The sequence below is a fragment of the Rhopalosiphum padi genome, chromosome 4 (genome assembly GCF_020882245.1).
Source record: "Rhopalosiphum padi isolate XX-2018 chromosome 4, ASM2088224v1, whole genome shotgun sequence".
NCBI lineage: Eukaryota > Metazoa > Arthropoda > Insecta > Hemiptera > Aphididae > Rhopalosiphum > Rhopalosiphum padi.
Genome location: NC_083600.1, coordinates 17671457 through 17691568, shown reverse-complemented (window position 1 = coordinate 17691568; position 20112 = coordinate 17671457). Strand labels below are relative to the sequence as shown.

Below are 20112 nucleotides of genomic sequence, written 5' to 3'. Positions count from 1 at the left end.
TAGGATTTAAATAATGAAAAAAAAAAAGGTAAAATATTCCTTTTATTTTCAAAAAAATATATATAATTTTATCACAAATAATACAATTTTTTTTATCATCAGTTTTGTAAGTTTGTTCTAACTTCTTAGTATTTACTTTTTTTAAATAATAGGTAGAAATCGGATTTCATTAATTTAAATAATGTAAGAAAATATATTTCAATAAAAAAAAAAAAATAATGAAAACATGGCAACTCGTCTCAACATTTAATAGAAAATATTGCACGTTTAATTTTTAAAAATCAATACTTTGAACCCAAACTATTTATTCAGATTTCGAGTGCTGTATGTACTTGAATAAACGTTTTGTTGTTATAAATTGTTATTATTTGGGTCAAAATGGGTTGATACGGATATTAAATAGTAGGGTTGAAACTTTAGAAAAAATTAGAGTGATCGGATACATGACGTAACAAGAAAAATATATCATAAAAATAATCTAACCAGGAACCCCCCCATAAAATATTGATCATAATTGTACCTATGTTATTAACGTTAAAGATTAATATCTATTTAATAAAATTATTCCTCTTAAAAATAATTATAATATGATAAATGAAAAAATTATTTAATTTTCGGATTAATTGGAATTTTTTGTTTGGGTGTTTTGGGAAAAAATTATTTGTGTTATATGGGTTTCAGGAATTTTATTTTAGGTTCAGATAGAAACACGATAATTAGTATTCATAAACTTCATTCTGTCGTATAACTCGTATAGCCTTAAAGTATGTCGTATTGCGTTTAATTGAAAATACCACATTATTATTTAACGTATTAAATAAGTATATTATGTAATGTATTAATAATTAATCAAGTAAACTTAGTGAACGTAAACTTTGTACATTGTTAACATTTTCAAAAATAGATACTATTATTAAAGGGAAATAAATAAAAAATATATATAAATTATGTATTAAAGGGATTATTGAGTGTACTGTGCCCGGACTGATGACACTGGTATGTAGGTACCCTTATCATTGAGAAATAATTTACTACTATGTATAAATGTCTGTCTTAAATTTGAATTCAATGACATAAATCATTCCATATTGATATAAGAAAAACAATTCTGAGTGAAGACGTCTGGTCAGCCTATTTTTTGAAATATATATTAAAGTAATAAAATTTATTTAATATTTAGTAATAGACAGTAACAATTGGTAGAAATAATTTTTGTAAGAACATTACATTTTAAAATATCACTGCATGAAATAAATATTTAATAGGTATAATAAATAATAATTAATAATAGATTAATATCCATTATACTGAAGTTAAAAGTTACAAGTACCCACGAATACTTTGAAATTACAACAAATTAACAAAATGCATTATTCTTCGTCTAAATAAACGGTTCCCAATCCATGGGCCGCATTATTAACGTATATATTTAAAATAATATTGTTATAAATATACCTATAATGTATAAGTGTGCCTTTAGTCATTGATTGGTCTCAAAGATTTTTTTACAAAATTTGTGGTACGCACATTTAAAAAGGTTGGAAACCGCTGGTCTAAAAACCTATTTAATTTTGTCCAAGTTTGAACTTAAAATGTTTAAAAAAAATTGTGTTATATATTACAATATGGATTAATTATGAAAAACCTTGTATTCAATTTTTAAACTTTTCAAACCATCTTGACTACTCCTCTGTAAATATTGATTATCTATGAACGCAAATTAAATTTATTTTTAATAGACCATAGAACATATATATATATATATTATATATATCGTCTATTATTGTAAATATTACAAATTATGGATATTTTACAATAAGAATAGAAGCAAAGAGAAGCTTTTCAGTCAAGTAGTATTTATTTATTTTTATACATCATTCAATATTTGCAATTGTTTTCTAAAAGCTCTATTTCAATATAAATATTTTGAATAAAAAAAAATATTCAGTTACAATTTTGATATTGAATTTTATAGGAAGGTACAATAAATAAAGTGTCAAATAGTATGTCAAATAAAGTGCATTAAAACCTCAGACCTCTACAAAAAATAAAAAATGTTAATTTTCAAGCTGGAATGTTTAATAATTACACCTGGATATGTTTGAATATATTTAATTTAATTACAAAGGTAAATAAGTAAGTTAGGTAAGTAGAATAATTAATAAAATAAATACTTAATCAATGATAGCTTATAGGTAAAAATATGGTGATTAAATCATTTAGATTTCCCAATAATTGATATGTTTATGTGTTTTTTAATTAATTTCTTCTTGTTTGAATGGATTTAGAACTATGCAGTTGTTTCTTCTGCTTCTATGATACCTAGATAAAATAATGAAACTATTAGATGAATAATAAAGTTGGCTATTTTTCAACATATTACTAAAATCCTTACCAAATTTAAAAAAAAAGTACTAAAAATGTATATAGTATATAGTAATATTAATATTTGTTATTTTAAAATTTAGAAGCAATATTGGATATGACTTGCTGAAAGTGCTCTAAATGTAATGAAGATTTTAGCTAAGTATGATTTAGTATTTCAGTATGATTTTTTACATAAGTGGAAGAATATACTATAAAAAATAGTAATAATACTATAATATATATATATATATATATGTGTATGTTTGTGTGTGTGTGTGTGTGTGTGTGTGTGTGTGCAAAACACATGGTGTATAAAGAAACATAATATGTAAGATACTTCAAAAGCCTTATTACGATGAATTTATAACAATTTACCTGCTGTATTGCTTGAAGCTTCAATTTCAACAATATCAGATTCTTGTGTGATATCTCCATCAACAACAACTACAATTAATTCATACAATTTTCCTGGTTTCAAACCTTTTACATTAATAAAATTCTTGTAGAATTCATGTTTAGTTTCTTCATACAAATAGTCAGATTTAAGTCTATGAAACAATTTATTAATTAACATTATTTAAATACTTTTTTACCTTTGTTCAAATTGGTTTCATATTATATAGTATAGATATATAGGTACAATGAACACCTACTATTTCTAAAAATATCTATTATATTAACATTCTTTTGGAAAACTTAAGAATTAGGAAAAATATGTATAGTACACGTAACTTTAATAATTTAAACTATCCATTTTTACTCTCTTAGTTTTACTCTTTTTACTCTTGTTTATCTATGAAAGACGATATCATTATCAAACACCAAAATACACTTAATTAAATAATCTGATGCAGAATATTTTTTATAAAAATGTTCATGTATAATGTATAAACGTCAATTACAAAAAGAATGTTCCAAGAAGTGTCAATATTTTTAGTATACTAATTAAATCCTTTATTTCACATTTACTATTGATATAACTGCCTGAAATTTATATAATATAAATTATAAATTTAATATTTATATTTTTACTTGTATTTCACAAAGAAGTGAGATCCCGGGTTTCCTTCAAGGTTTGGTGTCCACAAAATACAAACTGTATCAAAAACTTTATTGTATGCTTTATGTACATAACTGAACACTGGCTTATCTAGTTTAGAGTCTACTGGTAAAGGAGATTTGGTTTGTTGTTCAATAAAAAATCTATTGAGAGAAAAAAATGATTTAAGTATTTCAAATATAATATAAAATACCTACATAAATTATTTACGTACGGTTCACTAACACCAGCTTTTGTAGTTGCTTTGATGTAAATTCGATAATTAGTTGATGGTTTTAATGAAGTCAATTTGGCAATAGTCTGTTTAGGATTGGTAATAGATGGACGTTGTACCCTTTCGCCAACCCCTTGTTGAGTCATTGATTCATATGAAATCTCGTAGCCGGTCAATACCCCATTAGCTTCGTCTGGTGGTTGCCAACTTAAAAGAATCGCAGAAGAACCCCATTGTTTAGCCTCTACTCCATTAACAGGCTCAGGGACTTAAAACATACAATATTACCCTAGTTAGTAATTTTTATATATAACAAAATAATGTATAAATCCACCTTGATATATATAGGTAAACAAATTATTACATATAAGTCAATAAAATTAACATTACATAACATTACAATAATGACTAAAATAAAATATACAAATATTACAAAATGAATTAAGTACCTCCTTCAGGTGTATTAAAAAATATTGACGAACTATGTTGTCCATTAAAACGACTATTGTATGCAAAAATACATACATAATTTTTAGCATTTGGAAAAAAATTTTTAATTTCCATTGTTGTTTTATCAAAACTAACTTTCTCTTCAATCTTATTATCTTCTCCATCTCTATCAGCCCAAAATTGGATCTATATTATAAATATCACATTATTTTGATGATTCAATATTCAAATATATATTAACATAATACACATAAATACAAATATTTTAATGTAAAAAGAATATAATACAAATTTACTTTGTAGCCTTTAAAATATCCTTTTACAGATTCAGGTGACACAGGTTCCCAACTTAATATAGCACTTTTACTTCCAGTAACATTTAAAACAGTTAGATTTTTAGGTATATCATCTGGAACTGTAAAATAACTTGGTTAGTTACTATAAAAATAGCATCAGTAAACAAATATAAGTAAATTTACTATCTTCGCCTGAATATCCAATGACTTCTTTTTGAAATCCATTAGATTCACCTTTTTTATTAAATGCAACTATTTTTACTTTATAACGTCTGTATGTTGGTTGATTTGGGATAACTAATTCATTTATAGTATAATTTGATGTTTCATTTATATTCCAGACTTTGCCAGGCATATCTTGTTTCCAATAAACTTTATATCTTAAGTCAGGAGCGTTATGAGCAATTTTTGGCATTGGCTTAACATTATTAAATTAGTTGTATTAAATTTCATCATTATTTTTTTAAATTAAATAATTACTTACTGTCCAATGAACAACAAGGTTAGACGTTTCAGTACCATATACTTCAATATTTTCTGGATTTTTAAAAGGTACATCTGGCTGAGTGATACAAACACTTGAATGTAAAGATGGATTTGACTTACCAATTTTGTTCACTGCAATCACTCGAAATGTAAAATTTGCCCATGGCGTCATTGGTACAATAAACATGAGATCAGCTGCAGATACATCATCTGATGCAACTAACCAAGTGCCAGGTTCAAAACTGGTATTGTACTCAACAGTATAACGTAATATAGGTGCACGATTATCTCCGTTAGGTCGCCATTTTACAACTGCATTTATTTTATTACAAATAATTTCCAATAATGTTGGCGGATTAGGTTTGTCCTAATAAATTATGTATGACATAAAGTATATGTATGAATACACATCATAATGAGCTTATCTGTAAATAATGATTTTTTACTTGAACAATAAGGGTGGCATTAGCTGTAACTTGGTCCAACTCAGTTTTAGCTAAGCATGTATAAATTCCAGAGTCCAATTCAATAGTTTTAGTTATAATCAAAGAATAGTCATTAGTTTTGACGAAACGAGTTTGGGTGTCATAATCTATAAGTTCACCGTTAATTAACCAGTCAATGTTAAGATTGAAAGAATGATCTGCAGTTGCTACACAATGAAATGTTGCCACTGATCCAGCAATAACCACATTGTCTTCAGGTTCAGTGATAATTTCTGTACGTTCTACAAACAAATTGTGGTTATTTTAATTTTATAGTACTAAAATGTACACTATAAATTGTACACCTTTAACAGTAAGTATTCCAGATGCACTTGCAGTTCCATAATTATTAGTAGCAATGCAAGTATAAATCCCAGCATCAATAAAACTAACTTTACTGAAAATAAAAAAATAAAGATTAGGTTTTATATTCTCAAATTTAAATCCTATATATTTTTTAACTGACCTTAATTGTAAATCACCATTATCTAATGTTGAATATCGTCCACCAGTTAATTCTATATCGTTTTTTATCCACTTTACATGTGGTTTAGGTACTCCATATGGCTTACATTTAATTATCGTAGTAGTACTACCATCAAAAGTTTTTACATTAAGTGGAAGTTCAGTGATTTCAGGAGCCAAAGCTATTATTATATAATAATTGTTAATATCATAATAGGTACATATATATAATAATAATTCATTAGAACACACCTAATACATTAATATAAACATCCTTGTAAACATATCCAATACTGTTAGTAGCATTACAACCATAATTTCCAGTATCATACTTAGTCAATGGTGTAATTGTAATAGAATTAGAAGTGACAAAACGTCTTGGATTTGGTGATGCTTCACTCAGTGGACGACCATTATGAATCCATTTGATTGATGGTTGTGGACTTCCACTTGCTTCACATTTAATAACTGCAGTTTCTCCTTCGCCTCCTTCCACAATTTGTGGAATAACAGTGAGAATCGGTACAGCTGTTAATTAAAACTATTTAGTACATTTGTACTTATTTATAACAATTAACAATAATTGTTCTTATAATAGCATATTATTATAACTGCTATATCATATTATTATTATTGCAGTATCTACCCATGACATCAAGTAAAATATTATACGACTTGGGTAACCCCACACCATTGCTAACTTCACACGTATAATTTCCTCCATCTTCAAAATTTACTTTCCAAATAGTCAAACTTTTGCCATAATTTTCTAAAATAATCCGTTCATTGAATCGTATAACTATTCCATCTTTAAACCAAATAGTTTGAGGCAATGGGCTGTAAGTAAAAAATAAGACATTACATTTATAATTTATATACCTAGGTATTAATTAATAAGAGTATGGGATATTAGTCGTATTACATACGTTCCGCCATAAATACAAAACAATTCAACTTTTTTATTCAACAATGCTACTTCATTCCTCCTGGATACATATTGTCGAATAGGTGGATATTTATTTTGTAAAAATATTTCAGCATTTTGAATAACATTCACATTTACAGGATTACTTAATTTATATTCATTCCTAATAATACAATTAAGTTAGACTATTATAATATATTTTTTTTTATTAAAATTACAAATGTTTATACATTATCAACGACTTGGCAGAACAATAATACGTAAAGCTAGCGTCATTTTGCGTTACATTTGAAAACCAAAGATTACCCTCTGGGTCTGTCGTCATTCTATGGTTATCAGCAATTTTTATACTGTCATCTTTTACCTGAATTTATATGAAATATAGTCATTAACTATATGTTTTAATATGCCCTTTTATAATAAATAACACTACTGTTAGCATCTACCTTTTTTAACCAATTTACAATTGGTTTAGGCCATCCAGTCGGAGGATGACAAGTCAGTTTAAATGGCTCACCTTCTTGAGCATTAATATAGATGTTCGGTTCATTGTTAAACGAATTTAGTTCAGCCTTCACAACCATCACAGATTTAGTAGTAGCTATACCCCATGTATTTTCAGCAAAACACTGATATTGTCCTGAAAAAAAAAATAGTTTTTACTAAATGGATGTGCAAAATCCTCTTAAGAAATTTTAATATATAACTACATATATCTATAGTCTTAAATATAATAAATTATATAATTTATAATCTATAACTATAACTATACTACTATAGTCTATAATATTTATAACCAATGATAATACCCATAAATATAATAATAGTAATAATATTTAGAGACGTTTTCATTGAATTTTCGTTTAGAATTTTTTAAAAATTGTTTAGAACATTGGATTATAATCAATTGATGATCTATTTTAATTTTTAACAGCCTGCCGACTGCCGATCAAACGTCGTCTGAAATATCTACATTACGCAGAATTGTGCGTGCAACCATACGGCTGCATATTAGTTGCGTCTCAAAGATATCTAACTATCTAAGATATCTAAGAAAAAACATTTTATCCAAATTGTGGCCCTAGTTTTTTTGCGTAATTTTCGAGTTGCAGCCCTATTAATTTTTAATATTTTTCATATTTTTCACATCCTAATATTATTCAAAACTTTAGCAGTCATAATATACAATATATCAATATAAATTATATCAAAATGATTTTCTATCTTAGTTGATGAATTGTTGACTGTTTAATAATAATAGTACAATGTAGATAGTAGTAGATACCAAAATACCAAATACAGTATACCAGTATACAGTTATATACCTTAGCCGTCACTTTTCTACCGCTGAGAACCCTTCACCACCAACGGATTTCAATTCTAATTTTGTTTGTGTTTTACTTTTTTTTTAATGGCTAATGAAATGAAAACTCTGTAATGAGAAAAATCGTAGTTTATATGTAATAGATAGATATAAATTTCGTTTCCATATAAATGTTTAAAAAATAATGTTAATTAAATAATCAATATTGCTGTACTAAAAAGGCTTGTAAAGCATGTATTCAATTAAATACAAATAATGTAATTAATAATTATTGAACACGTTATAAATCATAATCACAAAAAAGATAGCAATGAAACATTAAACAGACAGACCATAATAGACATAACAGACAGATTATATTAGACTACTATATTTTTAATCTAAAAAATTATCACATTAGTTTTTACTATATTATTAAATTAAAAAAAAACAACATTTTTAACCTACTAGTATAAAATTGATGTTAGGGAAATTCCTTAGTCTGGGAAGAAGATTGAAGTTTAGAATATTATATAAATTTATATTCCAAAAATTTTTAATTAATAAAACTACTTCATACATTACTTAATAAATACCACTTAAATATTAAACTTTTTATTATTTTAAAAATAAGCTAAGACTTACCAAGATCTTCATCTCTAGGTCTGGTAACAATGAGTGAACCACTACCAGGCTGTTGAGCTATTCTGTCATCATATGCTTGCCAATCAAAGTTCTTGCCATTTTTCATCCAACGATATCTTTAACAAAAAAATCGGTTATTTTTCAAAAACTTATTTTACAAGACTTAACTTAATAATTTATAATACTTTGGAGCAGGCTCTCCTTCTGCTTCGCAATCGATAATAAATGGTTTATCATTTTCATATTGATCAGTAGCTACTTGAAATAGTAATTCATCAACAGATGGTTCTTTAACGATATTTGGTGGCGATTGAACTAGAATTATATTATTTAATAATAGTATATACTATATATGATATTTATATTTATATGCCTATACATCATAATATCATATAGTATACAATAATATGTCATATAAATTTAACGTAAAATGTACCTATAAAAATGCTCAGTGACAAAGCGTCATAGGAGACAATGAGACAACGTCTAGGTACTCACTAAGAAATTAGAACACAGGAAAAATAATTTTGTTTTATAAAATACTTATTTACAAATTTTAACGCCATTTATATTATAAAAATGATATATGTTTTAATATTTGTTAAAATTGGTTTTTCGTTGCACAGTTATAGTCTTTAAGAATTATTATAATAGATTAGATGCGCGCGATACGGCCATGCGGGTCACTCCAAATATTATATTATATCAAAGAGACATTGCATCGCAATGTCCCCCAATTATGGGCACGCGGGTACAGGGGGGATTTTAATGTAAGTGGGGTTTACTATCTTCGCTATGAGACATGTCTCGCTATTCGGATTTCCTCAATTATCGACATCACCATCGCGTTGTCACGCCATCGTCCCCTGAAAATCGCTATTACTGCGATAGCCGATAGGTACCTACGTGTTTCTTAATATTGTTGTTTTTATATTGTAGTTTGTCCTCATGGCTGATGATATAATTTATGTCATTTTGAACGATGGAATTACTAATTACTCATACGAAAAAAAAAATGTATTATCGAATAGGTAAAATAAAAAGGCAGGAATCCAAGCGTATTAGTGTCATTTTATTTAATGTCTTCCCAACTAAAAACTTAAGCTTCGCCACTGAAAATGCTATTCATTTCACGATGCAAAACTTAATTTTTCACCCTTCACGGGTTCGCAAATTGAATAATTACCTATATGTATTATAGATAACTTTTTACTTAATAGATATGGAAATCTAGTATCTAGTACGAAACTTGTTCCGTAATCTGTTCATCAACAATCCGCATAGTGAAATAATAACGAATAATGATATGTATTAAATTTAAAAAAATAAAAACTCATTAAAAATGTTTATAAAATTCAGTTAAAACTGGCAATTATACATTTTAGTAAATTATTAAGTAAATAAATATTAATTATAAAATAATTAAGAAATGTCAAAAAAATTTCTGAAAAGTAAAAATAAACATAAAAATATTACAATACCTTAACATATGATTTATTATTACAAATTATTAAAAAAAAAATTAATCAAAATTATAGAATGCATTATTTGTTTGAACATACGTCATACAAATATACAATATTATATTATTATGACAACTTCCTATTGAATTTCAAAAACTTGAAATTGTAAAGATCTTAGTAATAGGTATGGATTAGTGATTACCACTAGGAATTTTGAAAGGCCAAAAAATTAATTTTTTAAATTACTTTCGGTCCATATTTATAGTAACTTAATTTAAATTTGCGTAATATTGGCCTAAATAGGGTTTCGGTGATTAGGCGTATTTTTTCTATACGTGTAAAAATTTCTAGGTCCTAATTTATTATATTTTTAATAATGATAATAATTAAAAGATTGTATTTTAAAAAATGCATAATTAATATAGATCATAATATCAGCATATTGCCATATTATATTATATTTGATCTTTGATAATGTACCTACGATTCAGTTTTCGTACGGACTTAGTTTCACAGCACCAACAACTAACAAGATATACAGGTATACACTATTTTGGTATATAGATAAGCACTATAATACTTATAAGTAAAACAATGTTTGTTATTTTATTAACTATTCGATGGAGTTTATGAATAAGCCAGAATAGTAATATTATTTTAACTTTGCACCCAAAACCGGAAATCTGAATTAACCCGAATAAATTGCAAAACCTTAACTCGTATTAAAGTGAAAAATGATTAATTAATGGTAAGTATATATTTTTTTTATTATATTTGCTTTAAAATCGCATAGAAAATTTCATGTTAATTTATATAAAACATAGGTCCTTTTAACACCAGAACTAACCCTAATTAACACAAATAAATTTATATTTAACCGTAACCAGAAAAGTTTGTTAATCTGAAACACCTGAATAATGCCGAATTCAATAACCCAAATTTTCTTTTAACACCTAAAAGGCTAAAACCAGAATAAATGATTCCTGTGCAAAGCCTTGGTATATTTCACTGGAAGTGATATAATTAGAAGAATTGACAACTTTATGTTGGATAAAGCTTGGTGTAATAATGTAATATTATGTAGAGAAAAATTATTTTTGGGTTTAAAAAAATGTTTATAAATATCATACTATTCATTTGTAGGTCATTAAACACCCCCCCCCCCCCGCGATCGCGATGGGAAACCACAAATATGGTGCCGATTTTAAATATTATACTAATAATGTAAAGATAAAATGTACTTACTTATAGATGTAGTAGTTACGAGAAACGAGATCAGTAATGTAGTCGAATACAGCAAATATTGAGAATTTCTGAACATTTTGATATATTTAAATTTCAAAAATATTATATTGAATAAGCTAAAAATTATAAAAAAATTGTTTTGATTTATATATTATTAATTAAATATACTTAATCACTTATCATATAATAATGTTATACAATGATTTAAAAATGAATACCTACAAAAGACTTACACTTTACATTTTGAACATTAACTGGTAAAATAATAACAGAAATTGTAAAAAATTTGAAACTAAAAAATAAAAACGATAAAATAGTAGTTACTTAAAAATAGAACATGTATTACATGCAGTTCAATTTAAATTTGTTTTTTTTTTAAATATTAATTAATGTAAATTTATATTTATTATAAGTCACTTAAAATTGTAAGCATTTAGCATATATAATTATAGGTTAGCTGTTTATGGGAAATTAAACAGATTAATAAGGAAAATATGCTAAGGTTATAGTCCCAACCTAACTTAACCTATGTGAACTCTTGTGAACTCTTAAACTCTTGCATGAACTGCGGATTTTTGTTAATTCGGCAGAAAACTGAGCAACGTGACAGTCGTGTAAGCACTGTACCTACGGCGTACACAGCACAAAAGTGTTGTGGGTATACAAAAATTGACAAAATTGTAAGAAGATATTCATTCAAGCAAAGACAATCCTTTTTTGTTCAATTAAATTTTTGGACTGACCATTTTTGATTAAACAGAATTATAATATAAAATAATAAATTATGTTATAACTATAAATAATTATATATATATATATATATTATTATTATAATAATAATAGTTATTAAACATTTATACCATAAATGTAATATTATTATATTTCAGATAACAATTTTTTTCTTCCGATAACAACGGTCACGGACAAAGATGATATTTGATCTTAGTCCGTAATAACAGTGGTCTTGTCGACTGCGAATAAACCACGGTTTAAGAGAGATCCGAAAAAGGATTACGATATTCATTACATTCATTATTTTTATTAGACCCACGCACGCCGACGCAAATGCAGTTTATATAAATCTGTAATAAATTACTAATTACCATAGTCATCTAGTGGTTATCTACTTATAGATAAGTGATAACTGTGGTATTTGCTATTACTACGGAGCGCCGCCAAGACAGGTATAGGAATCTTACCGCAGTCATTCATCACTACACCTTTTTCGCTTCTTGACCAGGTATCTTATTATTGGTATAATAAATAAAATTGGTATATATAATGCACGCAACTAGCAGCTTTTAAACATTATAAATTTATTGACTGTGGCAACAATGCGATAAAGCATAATAATAGTATAATTTAAAAATATACATATATTTTGACAATCGCGTAAAAATATAAAATTTAACACAATCCTATTGGATATTATATATTTGAGATGAAGAAGGTCCAGACTCCGTGGACCCTTCCACTCCGAAAGTACACCACTTATCCAATAATGTAAAGTACAAAATAAAAGTAATAACATTTTTTTTTCTTACCGAACAATATGATATATTATATGTGTTTTGGTTTCTCTGACGTTTCACAAAGGCCCGAACCCCTAATTGTTATGACATCGAAAATTGTTATTAATCGATCATAAATTGGTGAACGTCAATTAAACGATATAACGTACAAGAGTGCGATTTTATTATTACACGAGATAACGGAGCGAAGAGCGAAAGAAAATCGTGTGCACACATATCAACCGAACGACAATAAATAAGATATTATAAAAAAAAAAATTTTTTAGAATTTCTTTAGACTGTCATATTATAATATAATTGATAATATAATATAGGAAGTAAATGTTTTCGTTATTTTCATAATCAGTATTGTTTTATAAATATGTGAATTCTTTACTGCAGCGTAACAGAGTTTTACGTACTGCAGTCTACATAATATTATATTATGCATTAAAGCATTATTTTTTCTGTACTTAAATTTTGAATTAAACTAAAAATGTGATACACTCCTACTGTCTACACATTAAATAATAACTTATAAGTAGGTAATCAGTGATGTCATTTAAGGAGGGGTCATTTTCTACAATCTAATATCTGAAATGACCCACTGTATTAAATTACTGCTTTTAAATAAATGATTGCATTTTGTATACGTCATGTTAACTGTTAAGTACGTGATTTATTTTTTTTTTTTTTTGAGCGCGTAAGTGCACAAAAATCTTTATAACTTATAGGTATTACTATAGAAACCAGAACGCTATTATGTGCTATTTCAGTGGCGTAATTAGAATTTTTTATTCAAATGGAAGGGGAGCGGTAACACTTTTTTGCATGATTATGGACATCTAGTGTTTAGTAATAAAATATGATTGTTTAATCTTGAGTGTTTATAGTGTTTATACTAATGGTATATTTACTAAATAAAATTAATATGGAAAAATTAATTTAATTAAATAATTATAATACAAAAATTGATCACAAGGCGTTTTAGATAGGCAACCATATGGAAAATATTATTCTGGATACTGGTTTCCTTATTTTGTGAGGCCCTGGTACCAAAAAATTAATTTTTAACGCCATCACGAGTCTGAACTTTCAAAGAAATAATTTCTAAAAAATAGATTGTAAAATTTAAAATGTTTAATTTTAACCTTCTAGGTTGCCATTCTAAAGATTAGCAAAAAATAATTCAAAAATAAACTGCTAAACAGTAAATAACGTAGTATATATACGTAAATACGTAAATAAGTAACATAAATTCTCTAATTTCTTTTTTTCTGGTCCCATCATATTTTTCCATTACCATATAATGTTTGCCGGCAACAATTATTTTCTTACTACCTACATATTACTACATTCAGTATTATGCAATTCTAAAATTTGAAACATACATTTTTAAATAATTAAATGTTATGAGTAGGGCTCAGATTAATGCATATTTTTACTGTGACTTGATAAATTAAGTTAAGTAAATAATAAATTCGTTTCAAGCGATTTCCAATGAAATGAACTATATTTTATTTTACATATTTTTACATATTTTGCCATAAATACATGTTTTTACATATTATTTATCAATAATTCCATTTTTTTCCTTTATATTTACAATATTTTAAATACAAAACCTGGTTTAAACTGCCTAAAATTAATTAGAAGTATACATTGCGGAACGAATTGGGTAATATTAGCTGAGCTCACTCCTTTGGACATTGCAAATATAAAATTTGTACACATTACCTTTGTTTAAGTCGAGCGTTTCTTTAATCGGTACAAATCTGTGTTACGACCAAACCGTTGATCATTTAACTTTGACAAAGCTCATTGCTATCAAGATCAAGATGAATAAAATTCAATCTTCAATTTCATAATAATTTCAATTCCTTACATAATAAAAGTGAACATTTCGTATTTTTTACGGTGGTTACCCATACTTGTTGTTTGGTTGATATAGGTTATTAGGTTATCCTTTAATCTAGTGGTATGATTTCAGTTTTCAATTGAGGGGGAGGGGGCAAAAGTTTTGACTCGTCCGGTGTCCAAATAGGTAACTTAAAAAAAACCATTTATTCTTATGAATATTCATACCCCACGCCTCCACCTTTAAATGACGTTCAGGGATGTATGCCGAAAAATGTTTGGGGGGGGGGTGTTTTTGAAAATTAGTTATTAAAAAGTATAGAACTTTTTTAAATATACAAACAACTTTACGAAAATAAGGTATACTTAAAATACAAACATTAATAAAACAAAATTAACATTAAAATTAAATAAGTAAATCACCATGCAAAAACCCAAGTATATTTCTGGAAGTGTTTGAACACCCAAAACACCCCTCTGTGTACGTCCCTGATGACGTTCTTACTTTAATTTAAATATTTAATATAACACAAGTAACACTGTCATATTGTCATTGAGTAACTTGACTGGAGAGTGGTGGTTATATACTTGTATTCACCGACTGGCAACTGTACGAACTAATTGTCGAATTTTAATAAACAGTATAGTATTGATGTGCAACAACAATGTAGGTTAAATATTTTGACTCGTGAGTCGTGAGTCGTGTGCGCTTTTTGGATCGTTATTTTGCATTTTCTTGTTTTTACAGCATATTACAAATAAAAGTATAAAACATCGTATATTGTATATCACATCAACACTTATATATTATATTGCTATTATTTTTTTTTTTTTTATCATAGATGTTATTGTTAATAGGTACTTAATGTCTTTATGCATTATACCTAATTAATTTTAAATAAATTATCTATTGAATATTAATACATAATTTTTTAATTTTAAACAGAGGCCAGTGATTAATATTAGTCATTATATAGCATGTGAAATGTGAAATAACTTGGGCTAAACTAACTTAGTACCTACTAACTAGGTGTCTAGGTATATAGTAACTTTTTTGTAGCCACTAAAATTCTTTGCCCAACAATAATTTGCTTTTAATTTGACTTGTAAAATACCTAATGTCCTAATTGTTTTATGTTATTACTTACTTTTATTTTATAAGTGAAAAATTATGTTTATTTTAAAATACGATCTAAGAAAATGGACACATACTAGTTGCGGACAAATTATTTCAGGTCAATATTATAACATAACAATTGCGGACACGCGTTTCGTTGTCATAATACTAATTGCGTACAGAGATTATTTTTAATAAAAACCACGTGAGTTTTCCGTCAATCACACGTAACTCTTTAAGTTTTTCACTATACATTTTTATACAGAAAAATAGAAAATAAACGAACAGAAAGACGACACTACGACAGATATTAAGCAAGCGAGTAAGGTGTCGATAAACTGATTAAACATATTTTTTGACAGTCGTTTCAAAAGCACCTGCACAATCTTAATGGTGATAAATAATATATATATATATATATATATAAATCGTTAATATCGAACAGTTCCCAACGTCCACAATCGTTAATATCAAATATAATAATTGGACATTTGTCCGCAATTCGTATCTTATATTTGTGACCGCAATTCGTATGTTACCTTTTTAGATTTCGTCCGCAACTCACATGGTTTTTGTCACTTTGTCCGCAATTCGGAAACACCGAAGAAAATGTTGTTTAGACTTTCCAAAGTATAATACTATAATATTATATTAATATAGCCTTAGGTACCTAACATTTATTTTGCTATACCTACGTTTTCAATAAAGGCGTGCATAATAATAGGCAATAGCACATTAATGTTGTTATATTCTGTGATAATATCCATTAAACTATTAAACCGATATCAATGAGATAGATATATCCACTTTGGATATCACTACAGAATCAATGTGGATTAATCTAGGTACATTGCACAATATAGAATTAAACAATAATTACAGTTGTATCCTGCACAACAGAACAGTACTACAATTAGGTTACACTATTCTGTGCTGACTGTCGAGTGTTGGTGCTCCGGTATCATGATCACGGCAGTATATCAGTGATCGCGCCAGGAACGGGCAAGGTAGGGTCATGGCCCTACTTAAAAATGCCTGTTCCTACCACTTTAGACGGTTATAATTATAAATTATAATAAATATAAACTCATTTTTAATCTTTTGTGGCTCTTCCTTATAATTGTTGGCCTCCCATTGGCCCTACCCAGAAAAAAATCTTGTTGCCGCCACTACAGTACCTATATAGTCTGCACGAATTAAAATGTATATTATATTATTATTATAGTATATTTTAATTCGTGCTGACTATATACTATATTACTAAGTACTACTTAGTCAGTATTGTAGTCTTGTGGATAATAATTATTATTATCTACAGTAGCAGTCAGTATCATGTTATCATAAAATTATTTCAATTTGAAATATATTTTGATAACGAATATAGTCTGTTCACTCAGTTCACTGTTGATTTTTTTCATTGACTATAAATAATAAAAAATTGAGTTAAATTTCAGCAATGATATTTTATTCCGTAAATTTAATACATACTTTGACATTTAATAGTTAGTTTTAAATTGTGCATGTTATTTGTATTTTGTTATCTTTGTCAAGTATGAAGTTCTTCAATAGCAGATATATATTCCGGTTGTATAATAAAACTTTGTGGCCTATTAAAAGTGTTCAGTCAACACTTTCAAGTCATCAGTTCTTAGTATGCCATTCATATTCTTCTTTCACTACGACAACAAATAGAATTTCTAGTGAGCTGTTAAGGAATTCAGGAGTACGGTCATATTTAAACAAACTTATATCAGAAGATTACTCGGACACAATGTCCAAACCTAACGTGTTTGCATTAATATCTGCTATACGTTTATTAAAAGTTGATTTACAATCACTTAATGAATTTGATATAGGTCAGTATCATGTATATTTTTTTATACAAAATGTATCATTTATTTAAATATTAAATATTTATGACTTATAGTATTGTATTTGTTAATCAAGAAAAAGAAAAAGATAAAGAATTTGGTGAACAATTACAAAAAGAAATAAAGTCTCATGAAGATCAATTGAGAAAACTAGAATTGGAAGTATGTGTTATATAGTACTTATAAAATTCAATACTTAAATCATTGAAAATATACAATATTTATAATCATGAAATATGTATCAGCTTCTTAATTCATTAGTTCCAAATGAGAAATTTGATTGTGAAGACATCATGTTAGAAATAACGGCTGGAGTTGGAGGTCAAGAAGCAATGATATTCACACAAGAACTTTTTGAAATGTACAATTCATTTGCATACTATAAAGGATGGAAAAGCGAAATAGCTGATTATTGTCATACTGAGATGGGTAAATATTTAGATAAACGCAGAAACATATATTGTATATTATTTTACTAATGGTATATCCAATGTTGTATATATGTCTGGTTTGATAGGAGGAATACGTCATGCATGTCTGATGCTCTCAGGCAGTGATTGTTTCAGTTTGCTGCAACATGAAGGTGGTGTACACCGAGTTCAACGAGTTCCAAAAACAGAAAAGTCAGGACGAATTCATACTAGTACTGTGACAGTAGCCATATTACCTCAACCAACTGAAGTAATTAATTATTTATAATTAGACAAGGGATTATATGCATTAAAAATGTGGTAAATATGATGCAAATATGAAAAGAAAATGGGTCATTATATATATGCACCAATATGAACAAATAATTATAAAATATGCTTTAATATGTTCATAAATTTACACTATTAAAAAAAATTGATAATTTTTGTTTTAATCATTTTTATTATAATTGAAAAAAAAAATAACTGTTTTTTTTTATATCAAAAATTGTAGTTAACAAAATACTTAAATATTATGAAATCATTATTTTAGTTTTTGGTAAAAAATTTAAATACATTAAATAAAACAAATTTAAAATAAAAAAACAACGGAATAATTAAAACAATTCAAACAAAATAATGAGAGTTCAAATTTTTAATGCGAACAATGAACAAATACTAGTTTATATATAAATATATAACTGAGAAATTAGTTTTTTGTTATTCAACTAATTTGATGTCTTTAATTTTTTTTATTTTAGTTAGATGTGGTGATTAATGATAAAGATTTAATTATAGAAACTAAGCGAGCATCTGGTGCAGGGGGCCAACATGTCAACAAAACTGACAGTGCTATTAGAATGCACCACAAGCCAACAGGTAAAACAAATTTCCAAATTAATTTTGGAGTTCTTGTTACATGACAATTTTGTCTTATAATTATATTTCTCATTATCAGGTGTTACAGTTGAGTGTCAAACAGACAGATCACAAATTAAAAATAGAAAAATAGCATTACAAAAATTAAGAGCGATAATTTATAAAAAACAACTCGAACAACAACAATCATTAACTAGATCTGCTAGAAAACAACAAGTAAATTCTTAAAAAGAACATTATAGATTAAACGACCAATAATAATAATTATTCTTAATTATTATAACCATTTAATATTATATTATTGTTATCAGGTTGGTTCTAGTGCAAGATCAGAAAAAATTAGAACATATAATTTTAATCAGGATCGAATCACCGATCATCGTCTTTCTAAAAGTTTTCATAACCTAGTTGGGTTTTTAGAAGGCAGAGAATATTTGGATAAAGTAGTCATTGAATTACAAGAAAGAGCAAATCAAATACTCTTTAATGAATTTATTGAAAGTATTTCTGAAAAAAGTTAAATGTTCTTTAATTTACGTAGAGCTGAAAATTATTTTGTTACATTTGAAGTATAATGGTAAATAATATTTTTGGTATAATAAAAACAATAATAACCTATTATATAATACTTAGTATTATTATATTTTTTCTCTTTATATTATTGTAATGGTACAGAAGATAACCATTCTATATACCATGTTACAACATTAATAAATTATTTATTTTATACATCGAGATGTATATGCTATACATGTCAATGATTCTATATTTATTAAGATTTATAGATATAATTATCAACTGTATATTAAATTAATTAATACTTATTTTTTCATTAAAATTTATACTATAGATTTTACGCAGATTCAGAAATGTATTGGTTTTACAACGATGTGTTTTTTAACATAAAAATAATATTTTAATTTTAGTAAAATGATAAGTACAATTTCCATTATCTTGCTAATACAATCCAAGGTCAGTGAAGAATAACTATATAATTATTTGTTGTATTATTATTTTTCTTCTCACTTATGTTTGTATAAATTAAAGTAGTAAGTAATAATTA

The 20112-nt window shown here is 26.6% G+C and overlaps 2 protein-coding genes across 4 annotated transcripts; one reads left to right on the top strand and one right to left on the bottom strand.

The window, feature by feature from the left end:
• Nucleotides 1-1929: 1929 nt before the first annotated feature.
• On the bottom strand, nt 1930-13216 carry LOC132930710 (neuroglian-like). Of its 3 annotated transcripts, XM_060996725.1 has the most exons (21): nt 12949-13216; nt 11405-11520; nt 8882-9011; nt 8697-8812; nt 7195-7388; nt 6979-7112; nt 6750-6911; nt 6470-6660; nt 6076-6351; nt 5825-6005; nt 5664-5755; nt 5320-5600; nt 4994-5240; nt 4872-4924; nt 4571-4805; nt 4388-4506; nt 4091-4277; nt 3642-3909; nt 3400-3570; nt 2743-2915; nt 1930-2322 (listed from the first exon to the last, which is right to left on the bottom strand). In XM_060996725.1, exons 2-21 carry the CDS (start codon nt 11478-11480, stop codon nt 2291-2293), a joined length of 3318 nt encoding a protein of 1105 aa, XP_060852708.1. In that variant the 5' UTR covers nt 11481-11520; nt 12949-13216; the 3' UTR covers nt 1930-2290. The 3 variants fall into 3 exon arrangements, with proteins under 3 accessions (XP_060852708.1, XP_060852707.1, XP_060852710.1); XM_060996724.1 differs by having other exon boundaries at nt 4872-5240; XM_060996727.1 differs by lacking the exons at nt 8697-8812; nt 8882-9011; nt 11405-11520; nt 12949-13216 and adding an exon at nt 8074-8155 and having other exon boundaries at nt 1931-2322; nt 4872-5240.
• A 4041-nt stretch (nt 13217-17257) lies between these two features.
• On the top strand, nt 17258-19675 carry LOC132928919 (peptide chain release factor 1-like, mitochondrial). The gene is made up of 7 exons (XM_060993868.1): nt 17258-17745; nt 17837-17922; nt 18006-18189; nt 18278-18441; nt 18932-19049; nt 19129-19265; nt 19361-19675. Exons 1-7 carry the CDS (start codon nt 17442-17444, stop codon nt 19568-19570), a joined length of 1203 nt encoding a protein of 400 aa, XP_060849851.1. The 5' UTR covers nt 17258-17441; the 3' UTR covers nt 19571-19675.
• The last annotated feature ends 437 nt before the right edge of the window (nt 19676-20112 follow it).